Genomic DNA, 16,674 nt, shown 5'->3' with positions numbered 1-16,674 from the left:
GTTTTATTTTCTTGATGCTCGAGATGCTATTGCTAGTGACTGAAATTGCATTTGAAACAAGTGGAATTATCTCACCCCACAGTTTTAAGATGGATATTTTTTGCTATTAGGTAAGATATTATAAATCTGAATGTGTAATATTGTGTGTACAATATTCTACATCTATACTAGTATTTTCCTTTTATTCCACTATATCAGATTCATATGATGATCCCTTATTTAAGGGAACCACATTTCTTAACACCAGTCTTTATGAGCCTCAGTGGGAAAAAAAAAAACATTTATCGCCCAATGATACATAATTAATGAAATTAGTTTATTTGAAACAGCCTGTACATAAGACGATGAGAGAACCATTTCCAACACCCACAGAGGGAAAGACAAATGACAAAGTGAGCCTGAGCATCTAATTACACTTAAAACAGTGTAAGACCTTGTATCAAATACTTCTATTCAAGTTAGACATTTAACAAAAATGGATCTGTGACAGTAGCTAGTGTATACTGATCACCATGCAAAGACAACAACTATTTACATAATTTATAAGGGCATACATGTTAGGTGTATTTGATATGGAAGTATGCCAGACCTGGGTCAAATAGTATTTGCATATAGTTATAGGTTCTGTTTTAACGTTCATGGAGTAACGGGATTGGCTGGTTTTACAGTATCAGGACAATTCAGGTACGTTGTCAAACACAGAAAGATATATTTTCAAATACTTTTCTGTCAGAACTTTCTGGTGCTCAGTGTAACGTTCCATCCTACACCCAGGGCTACAATAAACCACAAACAATATCTGAAATTACTATTTGACTCAAGCCTGGTGGACAAACGGGTGAACCAAAGCTCAAAAATTTAACTGGCTCAGTGACTTGGTACAATAACCGGTACAGCAGCAACACAACACCGTCAGTTGGAATCCCAATGCATAATAAAACGGGGGAAAAAAGCACTGCAAATCCTCTTTGGCATGCCTGGAGAATACAATCTGGTTTACCCACATACTGAAGGCAACATGTTGAAGAAAACAAGAGAATCAAAGTTGAAGTCAGTGACTCTTAGTTCCTCTGTTCATCCATTCATGCATAAGCTTGAATAATTACCCTTATTCTGTAAGCCTATTACTTCCATGATGTGTTGATGCCGTTTGTGTTGAATGAAACCACTGGCTTATGCAGACAATGAGTGAAACGTAGGGACCTGCACTATTAACACATGGACAGTCTTACTAGCAGCAGTGGGATGATTAGCCCAGTTTATCAAAACTACACAGAACAGTCCCATGTTAAAAGTTAGGAATGAAATATCCATTATCAAGCTATCACTCTTTATGATATCTGGTCAAAAACAAACACTCGAAAGGCACTCGTCAAATGAGGAAAACATGAATAGATCCCTCTGAGCACATACAGTAGCTTCTAGCAAATAATGACGGTGGATGTATCATAATCAAGGAGGGAAGCACCATATTGAAATCACTGTGCTTTTCAGAGCTCTGTGGTTTAAGCAGGAATATCCCATTTCTGCTCAACAACTCCACATTGTATAATCTTTGTTGTTCACAGTGTGTTGTGACCTCGACTTCAGACAGATGGGACCGACACATTGTTAGCATTGTACCTAGTGCAATGAGCCAGTTTCTGATAAAGATGTAGGAGGCACAGTGATAGTTTTGCGACGTTATCTGGCGATGCTGGACCTCGCGATCAGGAGTCATCGCTGGTCCGCTTGCGAGACTGGTCCCCTCTGGAAAACACAGGGACAGTCCATCAGTGACTTCAAGTAAAATGCATATCCAGAGCTTTGTTGAAATGCAATCATATGCATTAAGACTGTTTCTCTCATACACTGCCCCGGCTCCTGCTCGGCGCTGACATATGTGGAAATTGAGCCGTTCTGATCTTGCATTACTAATCTGAGCTGCTCCATCCGCAGCTGTGAAACATAAACTAGCAACCTATGGCTGTAGCTGGTAGCCATCTGAGAACGAGAGCCTCAGAAAACTCACCGTGAGAAGCCATTCATTGAGAGCTCCATCTGTAGTTTCTGGTCATGAGCGGCGTAGTCAGACAGCTGAGACTCCACAGCAGGGGGGTTGATTTGGGGAATAAATCCAGAGAAGAGGTCTGGGGCTAACTGGGCCCACGCTGAAAGAGGAAACCAACAGCCTTTTCTTAACAATGAATTAGATTAACATGCGTAGTGCATTTTGTTTGGTGTCGTGAAGGCAACTAGGTGTAGTAGCAGCAGTAGAAAGCACTCACATGACATAATCACAGCAAAAGGCATAATAATAGCAGCAGAACAGGTAAGAAGATATGGCTTACCTGGCCGGAGACTATAGAGGCCTTTCACCACATTGGCCATGGTTGATGGTTGGACTTGAAAAGGCATGGAATGGGCTTTGATAAGAAGAGCTGGAAAAGACAAATAAGTGTTATAGGTGTCATACTGCCAAAGACTATAGCGAGTTCCCTTCCCCGTCTTGAACCACAAGCAGCAGCGCTACACATTGAGACAAAATTGCACCTTTGATTTGGGCAAAGGATGGAATTTCTACCAGAGGAGTGAGGTTAGGTGACTGTTACATGTTCACAATTAACAAGGTCAGAGGAGTAGTTTTAGACATCATGAACATTAATAATTCTAAACATGACAGCTAAACAAGCCAAGAAGGTGAAGCACTATACTCACGCATCAGTGTGCTCACGTGTTTTTCTGCGACATGATCAGCAAACAACTTCATCAGATCCTCTCTTAGGTCTCTGTTAAGCTTTGTCTCGATGTAGAACTTGTTCTGAAAACATTAAATGCGAAAAAAAGATGGAGTGTGAGAGATACCCAAGCACATGAGGGTGATACTCAAGCACATGCTTGGGTATGGTGGTGATATCCACCATGTTGTAAATGTCATTGGCAGGGTCTTGGTTCCATGTGGACTATTTGTAAACAGAAACTGAACAAAATACTTATCAAGAAGATGCATACCATGTACATAAATACAGGAACTATACATTGAAGAGAAGCTGTGTATTGGGTCAGCGCAAGGTTGAAGTTCTCAATGAAGTTCTCAGGTGGGCTGGTCTGGAGAGAAAAAAATAAAGGCATTAGTCAATGTATTAGTGTATTTGGCACAATGTATATATTCATTTCCTGATTTTGTATTTGCTGGTGCCAGCGCTTCCTTACTTGTAGATGGGAGGAGACCTGTTGCAGATGAGTTGTTATTTTCAATATCAAATCGTTGTAGAGCAGCTCTGAGTGTTGCTGACAAACACACTTGTAGATGTAACTAGGGTAAACAAAGTAAATGAGAAGCTCAGACCAGTCACATCACATAGAGAAACCCATTGCTTAATGCTAAAAGATGAATACCAATGATTATCAGTGATACACAAGGCAACTCTGACTGGCAACCTTGGTACCCCAAGAGTTGGCTCAACGCTTTAATCACATAGAAAAAGGTTTTAAATTTGTGTCTGTGTTGCCTGTTTTGGCAATTTTGCCCATCTAAATGGCCCGAATAATGCCCTGGTAACATCACAGGGAGCTCTTTAACCGCCCTTCACCTGGACTGTCTTACCCGTATATCTGTGCATAAGAAATGGAGATGTGGTCCGTGGGCTTCTGAATGAGCAGGAGATCAATTGCGTTCTCCAGGTTTGGCCAGTGATTTTTCCGGTAGTCTTCTACAGCCATTGCATTCAAAACTAAAGAAAGAGGAGAGGAATCATCTCGTTATACTAAGCACTTGATACTTAACAAAGCCAGAACAAGGCCTGTGGTTTCCAGCCATCGGCCTGACAGACCATGAGTCTTGGTTTCTTGCCAAGAGCAGGAGAAGCATCAATCTGTACACAGTAACGTTAATGCTATCAGAGCAGGCCAGCGAGTACTACACACACAGCTGAGGGGCTACAGGAGTTAGCCGGACAGGCTAACGGCTGAACTGCTGACCACTTAGCTGCTTCGAGGAAACTTACGAAACTTTGAAGCGGAGTTGAGGGTGAATTTCCCCCCAACCGAGGCTGACGGTGTCGAGCTGTCAGTCTCGCTGACTTCGCTGCTCTCACTGCTCGAGTCTGAGTCCGTGAACTTTGACCCGCCGGACCGCAGCTTTCCCCGACCACCCGGTTCTCCTCCCGGCACCGGCGAGCAGAGCAGAGGCTGGGGAACCGTCGTTACATCTGACAGTTGGCTTCTCAGATACGTGTGGACGTTGCCGCTGCTCGCACAATAGTTGTGATTGTGGTCGTCGTTTATGTCAAAACTGCCTTCTTCCATACCCGCCATGCTCAGAAGCGTTCGTGTGTCCAGAAGCCTAGCGTTACTAGATACTCATTTCACATTAGAATTCAGGCTAAAAAGAGAAACTGTCAAGCGTCTTCGGTGGTGTCCATCTCGGTTTGCTGTTGTGGGTAGCTGAAATTTTACGACACGTCGCATCGTCGGACTGCTGAGGAAACAGGGCGATGTAGTTCCAAGAAGACCCCAAGCTTCATCAAGGTAGCTGAAATCATATTCCAGTCTGGAAACCCTTGTCCGCTAGAACTGTATTGAAGCAGAATATCAATGAGCAGTCAGTTGGCAGAATAGATAGATAGATAGATAGCTAATGCAGACAGCAGCTAATTTATGTAGGAACCTTTATGAATAGTTTACGGACAACAGACACCATACTACGCATGCGCAAAAGTCGACCGCCTGCTGAACAATGATTTTTCACAAATATGAAGACATGTTTGGGTCTTGGTCTCACAACGCTCTCGGTGCTAATCCTCTTGTTGAATCCATAAATGTCGCACTCTATTGCTGTGTAAAACTAACTTTCCACAGAATAAAACGTAATAGACCAAATGTGACCCTCAACCAAGAACAAAGAGCAGTAGTGTACCTACTGGGAAGACGGAGGTAGGTGGAAAACCTCTCACTTTGCTTATACACTCTCTGGTAGTTCATGCGGCAGGATCAACTCATAGGCACCAGGGGGCGCACTATTCAGGTCTGCATTGAAACCAATTCATCATTGAACTGATGCACATTGATTTGAACACACAGCGGCTGCATATTAAATAATGGAAATGCATGAACAGTGTTTAAAGAGGCTTTTTTACTTATAATAAACCCCACTGGAAATAATGAACAACTCCAATAATGTAAAAATTCCTTATTCCCTTAAACCGTAAACAAAACATTACGTTTAAATAAAATGGCATGTGAATTATGTTGGTGTAGACATGTATCCAACACAAATTGGCTAAAATATTGTCTACCTACCAACAATACAGAATTTTTACAGGCAGCAGACTCCTATGTATAATGAATGGAAATGGTCTACCTTTCTGCTTTATGAAAAGTGACATGGGCAACAAAACCGGTTTTGTAAGGAAAAAAAAGTGCCATTTCTTCAATGTCAACTCATTGAATATAGTCCTAAGGCTTAATATAACAACGTTGTATAACTTTACAGATAAAAACTATCATCTACTCTGCTGAGTATGTCTCACGTTAGAGTATAAAAATAAGAGGCTTGACCATAAAAAGTAGCTGCCACATGTCAGAAGGAAAACCTTGTCAATAGATATATTTTTCCAAGATTTAAATGACAGGTGAAACACACAAAGCTTATGACAACTTAGAGGGTTGGTGAAGTGTTCTTTGGTCTAAATCGAAGCGTACTGTTCCTTTTTCAGTATTTACCCTCATGGAAGGGCAGAGCTGAAGTGTTTGTATTGCAGGGTAGAAAATGCGTTCAAGTAAACCATCTGAAGATCATTCATGTCTGTGTCTGAAACTCATAGTACCCACTATTTAATAGGCAGTAGGCTTACAATATTAACATGAACCAATTGTAAAACACATCATGAGACCACAGATGATGTCACATTATGGATTGAGATTGACCTTTGCACTCTGGTTGCTTGTAATGATTGCAATCTAGGAATTAAAGCTTATTCTACCTGTTGCACTCACTGTAAGCAGCTCTGGATGAGAGCGTCTGATAAATTTCTAAGAATGTAAATGCAAAATGAGATGAACAGGTTGAAAGAAATACAGAAAAAACAAAACTACTGCATCCTAGTAAGCAGTATACAGTATGAGCTTTCAGACACAATGCATGTGACCAAACTGGGCACAGAAACACAAAACGAGGAAAAAAAAAAAAAAAGAATGAACTTGCTGCATATTCACACAAAGTTGTCACTCAATCTCAACTTTATGAAAATTAATAGTAAGGTCGATGAGTCAAAAATATGAAACATATATAAAAAAAAGACAATTAGTGCTTTGCCGTCTGGGTAGTTTACATTTAAAGGTGTGTGGTGCTCTGAATGTCTTCAGAAGTACTGTCTGTCTGCGCGCTTGACGCGGCCTCGCCGGCTAGCGTGTGTGGTATCGTGTCTCTGGCGAGAGCGCTCGCCTCGTCTGGCTCACTGTCCTCTTCCATCCCGTCTGCGCTGCACTCCGACTCCTCGCTCTCGCTCCCGCAGGAGCTCGACGTCTCGTCTTCGGAGTCGGAGTAAACTTCGGCCCCGTGGAAGATGTAGTGATTTGGTGCTTGAAATAGGTACTGGCATGCTGGGGGAAGACAAATACAGTCAATTTAGAGCGTGCATTCAATGCTTGATAGGTATATGAAAGCTGACAGGATACGTCATTGTATATTAGGGTGCTGTTCAATCTCCTCACAGTGCATTTCCAATTATTGGAATCAGCATGCATTCAAATGCTGTTAAAGAACTTAATCTTGTTGAAAGTTTTACTGCATCTGTGTTTTAACATAGTGCTTAGGGTAACAGATTTTTCTAATATCTCTCATCTGTAAATCCATAAAAAAAATCTGTTTATTACAGTAAATAGCAGGTTAAAAGACAGATGCCATCCACTCATTAAAGCTTTCCTCAACAAGATCAATGTTCCCACAGTCTAAAGCTTACTCTCAAGGCGTTTGCTGATTGGACTTCTGTTGATTCGACTCATCCAGCATCGTCTACGAAGTTCAAGGTTGGAGGTGTGGCTCTTGACGTCTGCGGCCTCTTCTCTCGCCGTTTCCTCTGTCGGCGACTCTGAAGACTCGGCCGTCTCTTCACTGGGAGGCTGAGGCTGCGGACAAAGCTCCGGCGGTGCGTCATTATCACTGGGAGTCTCTGTGACATTCTGACTTTCCGTCTCCTCCGAAGGCTCGACCGCAGAGTCTGTATTGTGTTGCTTCTGCTCCTCCTGCGCCGCGCCACCGGAAGCAGACAAGGCCTCGCACGGCGGCTGTTCTGTGGGAGTCGGTAACCGCGGGGGCTTCTCTGTGATCTCATTGAGTCTTAAAGTGTTGTAGCAGAGCTGCTCAAAGTCCCCGGCCAACCGGTGACAGAGCTCATTGACAATGACGTCACAGTCCCCAAGCAGCTCCACGTCAAAGTTGAGGTGAGGCAGCTGCTCCCTGTTGATCAGGACCTGAGGCACTTCATGAGGAATGGAGTCTGGATGAGAAACAGAAAAGAGGACAGCCGTTACATATGTTTAGATTTACTGCAAGCCTAATAAATAAAGCATTGGTTATTACATGCATCTTCCAACAACAAAAAAGAATCCATTAATCCACACAGAACATACTTGGGATGAGAGCAACTGGTCGGACTTTAAGTGAAGAGCCGATGACTATCAAGAGGTCGACCTCGTCCTTATCCTGCTTCATGGCTCTGTGGAACATTTCTGGAAGATTCTCTCCAAAGAAGACAATATCGGGCTTCATGATTGCCAAGGGGATATCTGGACACCGCGGACAGCGAGGGACAACCTGCAGGAGGAATTCATTTTTTTACCATTATAGGAATTAATTCTGCTTAAGAGCACAGTGGATTGGAGACAGTTGCCTGTTTGCATAAGTTCATTTCAGCCATGCATGAAAATGTATGTCCCACATATGATGTACTATGATGGCAGAACATAAAAATTGCATATGAGTGACAATACAGCACCAGAGAACACAATTTAGGGGCCTTCTGAAACACCTTTTATCTTTAAGCTGCTGCTTGCAGCTTCTTGTGATTTCGAAGTTGTAGTAGTCAATATTGCAATTTTGATTGTTTTTCAATTAAATGTGCAATCCTGCATAATTTTATAATGAATTCTTCATCACATACCTGGTTAAAAATGTCTTCCCTTACAGCCTCACAATCCACTTTGTGTTTACAGACGAGACAGGATGCGGTTGCAAACGACCCTGAAACAACAGAGGTTATTAGTGATCAATCCATGTTACTCTAGGAGTATTATAAAAAGTAAACAAGCCCCATCTTTTAGATAAATAACTTACCATGACACTGGATAATCCTCTGAACTCCAGCCACTTGTTCTAATGTATCAATGTTCTGTGTGTAATTGCGCAGCAGCTTCCCCTGTTTATCCAGCATAGATATAAATTTGTGACAGGGCGAAGGCTGGAACTGACCAGGGTAGATCTCCTGCAATAAAGAAGATGCATTCAAAACACCCATTTGTAAACAAATTGTAACACTACATATCATGAAGAAAATCAAAAGACACATGATGTACCTTTTCTGATTTTGACCAACTTAAATGTTAAATAAAGAGAATTAAGTTCAAGTAAGACCTTTCAGTAACAAAACAAGCACATACAATCAACAAACCTTAGCAAACTTGAAGAAGGGTCTTGGGTCTCTTCTAAAGTATTCAATATCAAACATAGCTTGGGGGTCTGGAAGATCAGGAAAATCTACAGCAAGCCTTGCATAAATACCGTCTCTGGAGCGAAAGTCTGGTATTCCACATGAAACCGACACCTGGAAAAAGAGCGCAAACATTCAGTCAAAAGCGAAACTCCCACATCAGCACTGTAACACAAGAGCATGATGCCACAGTGGATACGTACCCCAGCACCAGTCAGGACAAGGATCTTTTTACTTTCGTGGAGTAGCCTGACCACATCCTCCAAGGTGTTAATGTCCTTGCGCTTCTTTCTTTTTGGTGGTTCTGAGATGTTGATGATGATCTGCCACAAAGTCATGTCGTCTAAGTCCGGTGGGAGCACGGTCTCAGGAAGCAAGTCTTTCAGAATGGTCCTTGGATCAGTCTCTCTTATGTGTTGTTGGATGAAACTGTAGGAACCTAGTCAAGGACACATTTCACTGTCATTTGTACTCAAAGATGACTGTGGTGTGCCACTGGTGCAACCCAAACTGTGTTTAAACTAATTCCAAGCATCTAAACAGTTCCCCAACAGATGATATCAGAGGCCTTTTGCCAATTGCAGCTTAAATTCAGTGGGATACCTATTTGCGGTTGAGGTGTCCAGTCACTGGAACTCGCATGCGAGGATCTGTCGTCGTCCTCATTGATGTGGTCCGGGGTGACAGCTAGACCATTGGAGGGAAGGTCGTCATGTCCAAGAAAATCTGAGTAGAGAGAAGTTTGAACAATGATTAAATGCCGACACCTGGCAATGTCATCATTGTAACGACAGGAGCAAAGATGTGGCGGATAACTCTCACTTAATTGCTACCAGTTAAACAGTGCACGTGAGCACCAGTTAAGACCAATATGCATGACGACCTCAGGCGTGGTAGTGGGGCAAAATGTAAACTGGCTAGCAAACGCTAAGTTGTTACCCCAGCTTAGTGCAGTGAGGGAATAAAACCCCGAGGTATGAGTCACAGAAAGTTTAAGTGGAGCAAAGTTAGACTTGCTACTCTGTTAAGTGTGTCACTCTCAACCCTCAGACATTTGTACTGTGTTCAACATTAGCTAACTTATCTTTAGGCTGCTAGTTTAGCTAGCTCGCCGGCAAGTTGGAAAAACAATCACTAACGTTACGTACTATCAGCCACACAAACACGAGATGCCCTGTTAAATCCCCAGCTCTTTTCATACCTGCAGCCTGGCCAATTGTCCCAAGTACAGTGTTGTCGTCTAGTTTCACGACTGTTTTGTGCGGCTCCGACACCAGCAGTCCCAGTCCATTGTCTCCGCCTAGTGTTGCTGGGGCCTGCTCTACCGCCATCACCGGCTCAACCTCCTTCTCCGCTGGCTGCGCAGAATTCGCCGCTGCCTGCCAGCTCTCAGCGGCCTCCGATACGCCTGAGAATTGATCCGCCTCGGTGACTTTGACTCCATAGTTTGTCACCGTACTGATTTTCGACTTTTTCGCAGCAGGTTCGTCCATATCGGAGGCGCTTGAACAGGCCGTGCCGAGACTGTTCTCTCCGTCCGCCATCTTCAGCCCGTAGAGCCGCTGAGCGCTGTGTGCTGAACAGATTCTTCCTCAGACAGCTGGCTGATTTGCATGACGCACGTGACTCGCTCTCCGCCAGTAGTTACGGCTCGAGCGTCACTTCCTTACGTCGATGACGTCAAACCATAACAACATATTGCTGCCTTCATGTGCTGTCGGAAAAATTGAAGTAAGAGTTAAACGCACACGAGCGACCCAACAAAGCTGTAAGTAAAACTGAGAAGTCGGAGTTTTCTTTTCTATGGTACCAGATGTGACATTTGGGGGTCGGAAAGTGCGACACCGGTGTAAACAATTAATGGTAAAAGTGATGTGTTATACAACAACCTTTGGGGAAAAATGAATTAAAACATCAATTACATGTCTGTTGTACATTTCCCCCTTTTACTTTTGCCATTGTAGCACAACGTAGCTATGTTCAGCTTGATTTCTACAACAAAAAACACCCAAACATCTACTGTTATTACAAGTTCCATTATTTCTAACCACTTGAATGTGCGACATGTCGAAGCTGGCAGCTTCATAGGAGCACTTGAATACAGCATATATCATGTGGTGAAAAATGACTCATAAATTTCCAGGAGTCGGGAGACGAACACGAGAATTTCAAACCTGTGATGATGCATAATTGGATGTGTACTTATTGCCCCCTCCCTCGAATAATGACCAAATCACAAACACAGAAGTAAGACAGCACGCAGCTGACAAAATACCAGTTGATTTTCAGAATATCCAGTGAGTGAGTCACAGCAGCAGCGAGGGGGAGCCCAGCAGCAAGCTGTACATACAGCTGTGATCCCAAGGCAGCAGACAGCAGCACAAGAAATATTACCCACTTGCCTCTCAGACTTGGATGTTTTATGGAGGGTGTATTGAATCGCGAACCAGAGGATTTGGAGGATTACTATGGGTTATTAGGATGTGATGAATTATCGTCGGTAAGTTCTGGCACACTGAGATATTTAAACAGGCTCAGCCTATTTGCTGGGTGGTATGGCTGTCTTAATTTTACACCTGAAAATCATACTGGTTTAAGGGTTGAGAGGTGGAAGAAAACATAAAATGCGGGTATACACACAGACGCGTCGTCAGCAGTCTGTAAAGTGTGAAATCTAAAGGGCTCGTGGATTATGCATCGCTCCAGAGATTAGTCTGAACCCAGAGACCTGTTGATGTTTCACCAAAAGATGTCAATGGGACCAGCAGTGCTGTCTGTTTACTGTCTACATGCGTAGACATACATGCATGTGTTGTTTTACATTTGCACTCGTCACAGTAAATTGACCTGCATGTATGTCCAGATTAATAGTATATACTGAACACGTCGGTTAATAAAGTAACACAACAGGACAAGTCCCTAAACAAGTTAGCTTGTTAGTGGGAATTGGATATTCCGTGTATCTTTCAGAATGTAACGATTAAATAACATCGGTAAATCAGAAGATGTCAAAAATGAGAATGACTTTGGTAAGAGAAGGAATAGCAAAAGTGACCTCTATGTCACACAAGAAGCCCTTTGAGACATGCTTGATAAAGAGCTATATAAATAAACATGACTAGAAACAAGCTATTGGGTTTTTTTTTAAGGTGTCATAATCCACTAAACACTATGGTTGTAAAGAATAAAACATTTCTAACAATTATGGAATGTGAAATGTTCAAAAAGTAATTCCTGTAAATTCAAGGCAGGATGTAAAATTGGGAATGCATTTGGTTTGTGACCTAAGTCACATGGAAGGGTGCTGTTGAAGTGTGAATGTGTTGTAACACATTGAACAATATCATCTCAAAAACAGAAAGAAAAAGTAATAATGAAAAGTTCAGAATGAAAGGATTAGCTTTCATTCTGAAAACGAAAGTCTGTAAATTGGCCTTAAAAAGTCTTAAATTTGGCTTTCTGAAATCTTTTTTCTGGCAGACTGAACAGATTGTCAACGAGTACAAGGTCCGAGCCTTGGCATGTCACCCAGACAAACACCCAGACAACCCAAGAGCAGGTAAATGTGTGGACCATTGCTGTGACAAATATGATTTTATTTCTATATATTTTTGAAGACAATTTCAAGTGCTGCCACCTTTGAGAAGTCATATTTTGTAGAAGTAGAACAGTTTTTTTTATAGCCAGGGATGATGATCACTTATTGGATGTCATGATTTGCCCACTTTTTTATTTTTTATTACCATTTTTAGTCATTTACCATGGCACCCCTCCACTTTTCTTACTTATCCCAGAAATAGCCTATTCCCCTCTCTGATTTGCCTCCATAATGACTTCAAAGCAAATTATGTTAATGATAAGATGCTTATTGCTGCATACAAAGAGGAGGCTGTTATTCCTCATTCTGTAATCATGTTATTATGCCTTGCTCCAGGTCATATCGTGATCTTTTTCTTCTTTTTTGATGTCTGTAAAAAATCTAGTGGAAGATTTTCAAAAGCTGCAGGAAGCCAAAGAGGTTTTATGCAATGAGAGCAAAAGAAAAAACTACGACCTTTGGAGAAGAAGTGGGGTTACTATTCCGTTCCATGACTGGCAGGCCTTGAACGACTCTGTAAAGACAGTATGTAACTACATAACTTTGATTTCAGTTGAATCTGTACGACAAGAGAGACTTGTAATATATTTAGTGATCTGTTTTCAGTCAATGCACTGGGCTGTGAGAAGTAAGAAGGAACCAATGTTGGAGGGAGCAAAAGCAGAAATCCCAGTCACTTCTCAAGCAGAAGAGCTTCATTTTGGGCAGGAAGCACCGGAGATCCCTTCATATGAAGCCGTGCCATCCTCAAGTGAGTATAGTTTAAAATGTCCTGAAAGTATGGAAAATGTTCAATCCAAATACACATATAACCAAGTTCCAGACCCACTACCATTTCACATGTTGTTACATATTTGTTGTTTGGGAGAATAATCATCAGCTACAGTTGACAGTCATATCGGCAGAAAGTGAGGTCTACATGGAATTTTGAAAAGGCAAATGTGACTGCTGAATAACATAACTTGTTGAAATAATAAAATAAAATAATAAAATAGTAAAAGGACCCTCTAATAGGCTGAAAATGTGATCAACGTGATAAACATCAAATTATTACATTAACTGGTGATTATGCCTTCAAAAAGGTGTGAGATATTTCCAACTGATGATGCAATAACAATATTGACTTATTCTTATTAGTTATTACATTTTAGTCACACATTTACATATTAGTCAATATTACATAATCAGTTAATATCTTACATCCCTTCCTTATGAAGAATCATCTGTTAATGTAATAATGTGATGTCATAACATTATTGAGGAATGTATGACATCAACAGGTTTGATCACATTTTCAACCCATTTAGAAGGTTGTTTTACTACATTTTAACAAGATATTACATTATATTACATCCAGCAGTTATTATCAGAAGTGTCAGTTGTCTAGATGTTTTTAACACAGTAGGAGACCTCATGTAATAAACTGACTTTTCCCATCATTGTTGTCTAGGTGATTACTGCCATCGGCGTTTCCGCTGGGCTGCTGACTCACCATCTGGTCTACTGCGGAAGTTCAGAAATTATGAAATCTGAACCTAACAACAATTTCATTTTGTTAAAATGTTGGTGTTGTCTGTCTTCTTGTCATCACATATTCAATTGTGAAGTCAAAGTTTTGTGAACATGGTCTAGCTGTTACTCAATTGACTTTTTCATAATTTCAAAGTGGGAATAGTAAGCTAAATTTGGCTATCAACTGCCAACATTAAATAATAGGTGTAACAAAAATCAGGCAATTGCACATTAGATTATGTGTTATATATACATTTATGTTGTTACTCATCTGGCAGTGGAGAGTCAAATCTCTTTTCAACCATCTGAAACATGACTGATACCCAAATTTGATTCCCCAGACTCTTGTAAACCTAGTGATTTATTTGTTTATTTAATCTCCACACCAAATCCAAACTGGCAGAGGTAACAGGGAGTTCCTTGGGTACCTGTAAAGTGTGTTGTCAAGTTGGTGATATTTGTTGATAAAGTAAAGCCCAAAGATGACATATATATAGAAGTTTTGACCATTTGTTTTGCTTATGTGTATCATGTAATAATGTCCATTGTAATGGAGGTCATGCAATAAGGAGTATAATATATATTGGTTGTCACAGAACATGTTGTCTAGAATCACTTGGATGTGCAAAACATAGTTTTCCATCATATACACTGGGAGTTGTTACAGATATATTTTACAGAACAAGTACAGTACCACTGACATCCATACTTGTCTAAGTGAGATGGGGTTCATATAAATCTATAAAAATTTATGAGCAAAAAAAACTTTGCAGTAGACATTATCACTGTCAAACATAGTAGTACTTTCTTTAAAAAAAAATAAATCCTGCTTTCCCTATTGTAAATCAATGTCTTATTTGAGTGCTGTTTTTATGCTATATTCCTATACTTTGAAAGGTGGGTTGAGCATTTTTAAACCATAATAAATCAATATGCATATGCATACTCAAACTTCCCTGATACTAGAGAGCAGTCACGGATATTGGCGTGCAAAAAAGAACTATAATAATGATATAATACATTTTATTAGGATGCTATACAACCACCATAGCTAAAGTATAATATACTATAGGAATTGGTCAGGGATCACTGTAACACAATATTGTTAGTTTTTAGACCACAACATCTACGCCCTTTTTATCTATTTACATAGCATGCTGTTATTGTAGCATGCTCTGTATTCTGCAGATCAATTTCTAACTTGGTAAGCAACACAAAATACACCTGTTCTGCGTGCCGCCTCCGCCCAATTTCATTGGTTAACGCAGCCAGTTTCGTGCTGTGATTGGACAGCGTTCTGCCACTCACCCCGTAGTCGGGGTCACTTAAGTCCAACTGACAGTTACAGGCAGAGTGGTTACAAGCGGTTACAGGTCATACTCGGTACCTGAAAGTGAGTCCAGTATGGCGGGACGACTTCTACTCCGAACTTGTTCAACAACATTGCAGCTGACGAGGTACAATGTGGCGGTTAGACCCCTGCAACGGGCCATGGGCACTTTGAAAGGTGAGTTGTGCTGTTAAATACGGTCAAAATAAAGACTTTGGTCAGACTAGTCCATGTCGAAGTAACGCAGACTGAAGGGAAAGCCCAGCTGTTCATTGGTCATGTATGGAAACCATAGGATGGAAACAGACCGGTTAATTTGACTGAGCTGGACTTGTAGTATTTCTACCTTTAGCTTTCAGTTTAATGTGCTTTTAGTGGCTGTATATTCCACACAGCAGCTGGAATCGTAGCAGCGTTGCTTTTTATTTACGGGATACCACTTGATTTTCACACACGTACAATATGTGGAATCAAATATCCGCTGTGACAACCTTTGTGCTTTCACGTCATGTATTTGCTATGCACCCAAAGCGAAGTATGACTACAAAACTTGAATCAAACAATCAAGGTCATTTGAATTTTATGCGGTGGAAAGGCCTCTGATAGACCCACCTCCTTTGGCAGACGTGTGTTGGTTTTGTGCCAGTATCCTGATAGAGGACAGAAGTAGCCTGGTGTCAGGTGCCGACGTGCACTTTTACTCACATTCAAGTAACCATAATAACAAATAACTACATTCAAGTAACCATAATAACAAATAGTGTAACAGTTTTCTTAAGAAGATGACAAGCCTCATATTATCGAGAGTTTTGGTTGTATTAAATGCATTGCCATACAATTACAGGAGTACCAACAGATGAAGAACAGGCCACTGGATTGGAGCGACGTGCTCTACAGGCCCTCAAAAAGGGAAAGGTAGGCTACTGGATGTAAAAGGACTAGTATGTTATGCTTAATGTTTAAGCAAAGGTTCTAATTTTTCTCATAAATTTACATTACAGGATCCCTATAGCATGCTGAAGCCCAGGGAGTATGCTGGAACCAAGGAAGACCCTCACATTGTCCCAGGCATCGGGACTAAGAGGCTGGTGGGCTGCCTATGTAAGTGCCACATTGATGCTGCACATTGAAGACAAAGTCCAATGATTTCTTATGATTAGTGTACATGAATAACTAAGTTCACCATAATATAATGTTCTGTAGGTGAGGAGGACAACACTGCTATTGTGTGGTTCTGGCTTCATGAGGGAGACGCCCAACGCTGTCCTTCCTGTGGGTCTCACTATAAACTGGTCCACCATGAGTTGCCTCACTGAAACTAAACTTTAACACTACAAGCTCTACACAACTGGGACAACATTGTCACCGCTAATTGCCTCATTCATTGCCAGATACCAAAATGTGTGCATATAATTAACTATGTACAGTTTCCAATCATTAAAATGTAAACCTGAACTTAATTGTCTGATAGAAATCTGTTAAGTTAGGTTTTTATTAAAGGAACAGATCAACATTGTCCCCATCATTCTGTGATAAAAGATGGTTAA

The 16,674-nt window shown here is 41.2% G+C and overlaps 4 protein-coding genes across 4 annotated transcripts; 2 read left to right on the top strand and 2 right to left on the bottom strand.

Annotated features, from left to right (window-relative positions):
• Positions 1–320: 320 nt before the first annotated feature.
• On the bottom strand, positions 321–4,407 carry LOC139666646 (CDK2-associated and cullin domain-containing protein 1-like). The gene is made up of 8 exons (XM_071545939.1): positions 3,987–4,407; positions 3,587–3,713; positions 3,193–3,295; positions 2,992–3,087; positions 2,698–2,800; positions 2,331–2,420; positions 2,012–2,150; positions 321–1,749 (listed from the first exon to the last, which is right to left on the bottom strand). The coding sequence occupies exons 1-8, from the start codon at positions 4,294–4,296 to the stop codon at positions 1,710–1,712; spliced, it is 1,008 nt and encodes a 335-aa protein (XP_071402040.1). The 5' UTR covers positions 4,297–4,407; the 3' UTR covers positions 321–1,709.
• Positions 4,408–5,133: 726 nt separating this feature from the next.
• Positions 5,134–10,236, bottom strand: LOC139666652 (NAD-dependent protein deacetylase sirtuin-1-like). The gene is made up of 9 exons (XM_071545943.1): positions 9,889–10,236; positions 9,291–9,413; positions 8,891–9,126; positions 8,649–8,801; positions 8,315–8,462; positions 8,142–8,221; positions 7,612–7,795; positions 6,942–7,478; positions 5,134–6,582 (listed from the first exon to the last, which is right to left on the bottom strand). The coding sequence occupies exons 1-9, from the start codon at positions 10,229–10,231 to the stop codon at positions 6,314–6,316; spliced, it is 2,073 nt and encodes a 690-aa protein (XP_071402044.1). The 5' UTR covers positions 10,232–10,236; the 3' UTR covers positions 5,134–6,313.
• A 604-nt stretch (positions 10,237–10,840) lies between these two features.
• LOC139666649 (dnaJ homolog subfamily C member 12-like) lies at positions 10,841–14,628 on the top strand. Its single transcript, XM_071545941.1, has 5 exons — positions 10,841–11,187; positions 12,168–12,246; positions 12,671–12,810; positions 12,892–13,036; positions 13,736–14,628. Exons 1-5 carry the CDS (start codon positions 11,110–11,112, stop codon positions 13,816–13,818), a joined length of 525 nt encoding a protein of 174 aa, XP_071402042.1. The 5' UTR covers positions 10,841–11,109; the 3' UTR covers positions 13,819–14,628.
• Positions 14,629–15,125: 497 nt separating this feature from the next.
• LOC139666653 (cytochrome c oxidase subunit 5B, mitochondrial-like) lies at positions 15,126–16,638 on the top strand. Its single transcript, XM_071545944.1, has 4 exons — positions 15,126–15,304; positions 15,972–16,042; positions 16,129–16,228; positions 16,331–16,638. Exons 1-4 carry the CDS (start codon positions 15,202–15,204, stop codon positions 16,441–16,443), a joined length of 387 nt encoding a protein of 128 aa, XP_071402045.1. The 5' UTR covers positions 15,126–15,201; the 3' UTR covers positions 16,444–16,638.
• The last annotated feature ends 36 nt before the right edge of the window (positions 16,639–16,674 follow it).

The sequence above is a fragment of the Centroberyx affinis genome, unplaced genomic scaffold (assembly GCF_046629955.1).
Source record: "Centroberyx affinis isolate AG114_WGS23_722 - 3 ecotype Tasmania unplaced genomic scaffold, CSIRO-AGI_Caff_v1 ptg005079l_1, whole genome shotgun sequence".
NCBI classification, from domain to species: domain Eukaryota; kingdom Metazoa; phylum Chordata; class Actinopteri; order Beryciformes; family Berycidae; genus Centroberyx; species Centroberyx affinis.
This window is presented reverse-complemented; position numbering and strand designations above follow the sequence as displayed.

What these genes read in the sequence shown, in the direction of transcription:
- LOC139666646 (XM_071545939.1), bottom strand. Translation starts at nt 4,296, where the DNA reads ATGGCGGGTATGGAAGAAGGCAGTTTTGACATAAACGACGACCACAAT. An exon ending in TCTTATGCACAGATATACGG is followed by an intron (nt 3,296 to 3,586) that starts GTAAGACAGTCC and finishes TGTTTACCCTAG; the next exon opens with TTACATCTACAAGTGTGTTT. An exon ending in TTCCTGTATTTATGTACATG is followed by an intron (nt 2,801 to 2,991) that starts GTATGCATCTTC and finishes TAATGTTTTCAG; the next exon opens with AACAAGTTCTACATCGAGAC.
- LOC139666652 (XM_071545943.1), bottom strand. Translation starts at nt 10,231, where the DNA reads ATGGCGGACGGAGAGAACAGTCTCGGCACGGCCTGTTCAAGCGCCTCC. An exon ending in GACAATTGGCCAGGCTGCAG is followed by an intron (nt 9,414 to 9,888) that starts GTATGAAAAGAG and finishes CTCTCTACTCAG; the next exon opens with ATTTTCTTGGACATGACGAC. An exon ending in GAGGATTATCCAGTGTCATG is followed by an intron (nt 8,222 to 8,314) that starts GTAAGTTATTTA and finishes CTGTTGTTTCAG; the next exon opens with GGTCGTTTGCAACCGCATCC.
- LOC139666649 (XM_071545941.1), top strand. Translation starts at nt 11,110, where the DNA reads ATGGAGGGTGTATTGAATCGCGAACCAGAGGATTTGGAGGATTACTAT. An exon ending in GATGTGATGAATTATCGTCG is followed by an intron (nt 11,188 to 12,167) that starts GTAAGTTCTGGC and finishes TTTTTCTGGCAG; the next exon opens with ACTGAACAGATTGTCAACGA. An exon ending in CCCAGACAACCCAAGAGCAG is followed by an intron (nt 12,247 to 12,670) that starts GTAAATGTGTGG and finishes TAAAAAATCTAG; the next exon opens with TGGAAGATTTTCAAAAGCTG.
- LOC139666653 (XM_071545944.1), top strand. Translation starts at nt 15,202, where the DNA reads ATGGCGGGACGACTTCTACTCCGAACTTGTTCAACAACATTGCAGCTG. An exon ending in GGCCATGGGCACTTTGAAAG is followed by an intron (nt 15,305 to 15,971) that starts GTGAGTTGTGCT and finishes ATACAATTACAG; the next exon opens with GAGTACCAACAGATGAAGAA. An exon ending in GAGGCTGGTGGGCTGCCTAT is followed by an intron (nt 16,229 to 16,330) that starts GTAAGTGCCACA and finishes AATGTTCTGTAG; the next exon opens with GTGAGGAGGACAACACTGCT.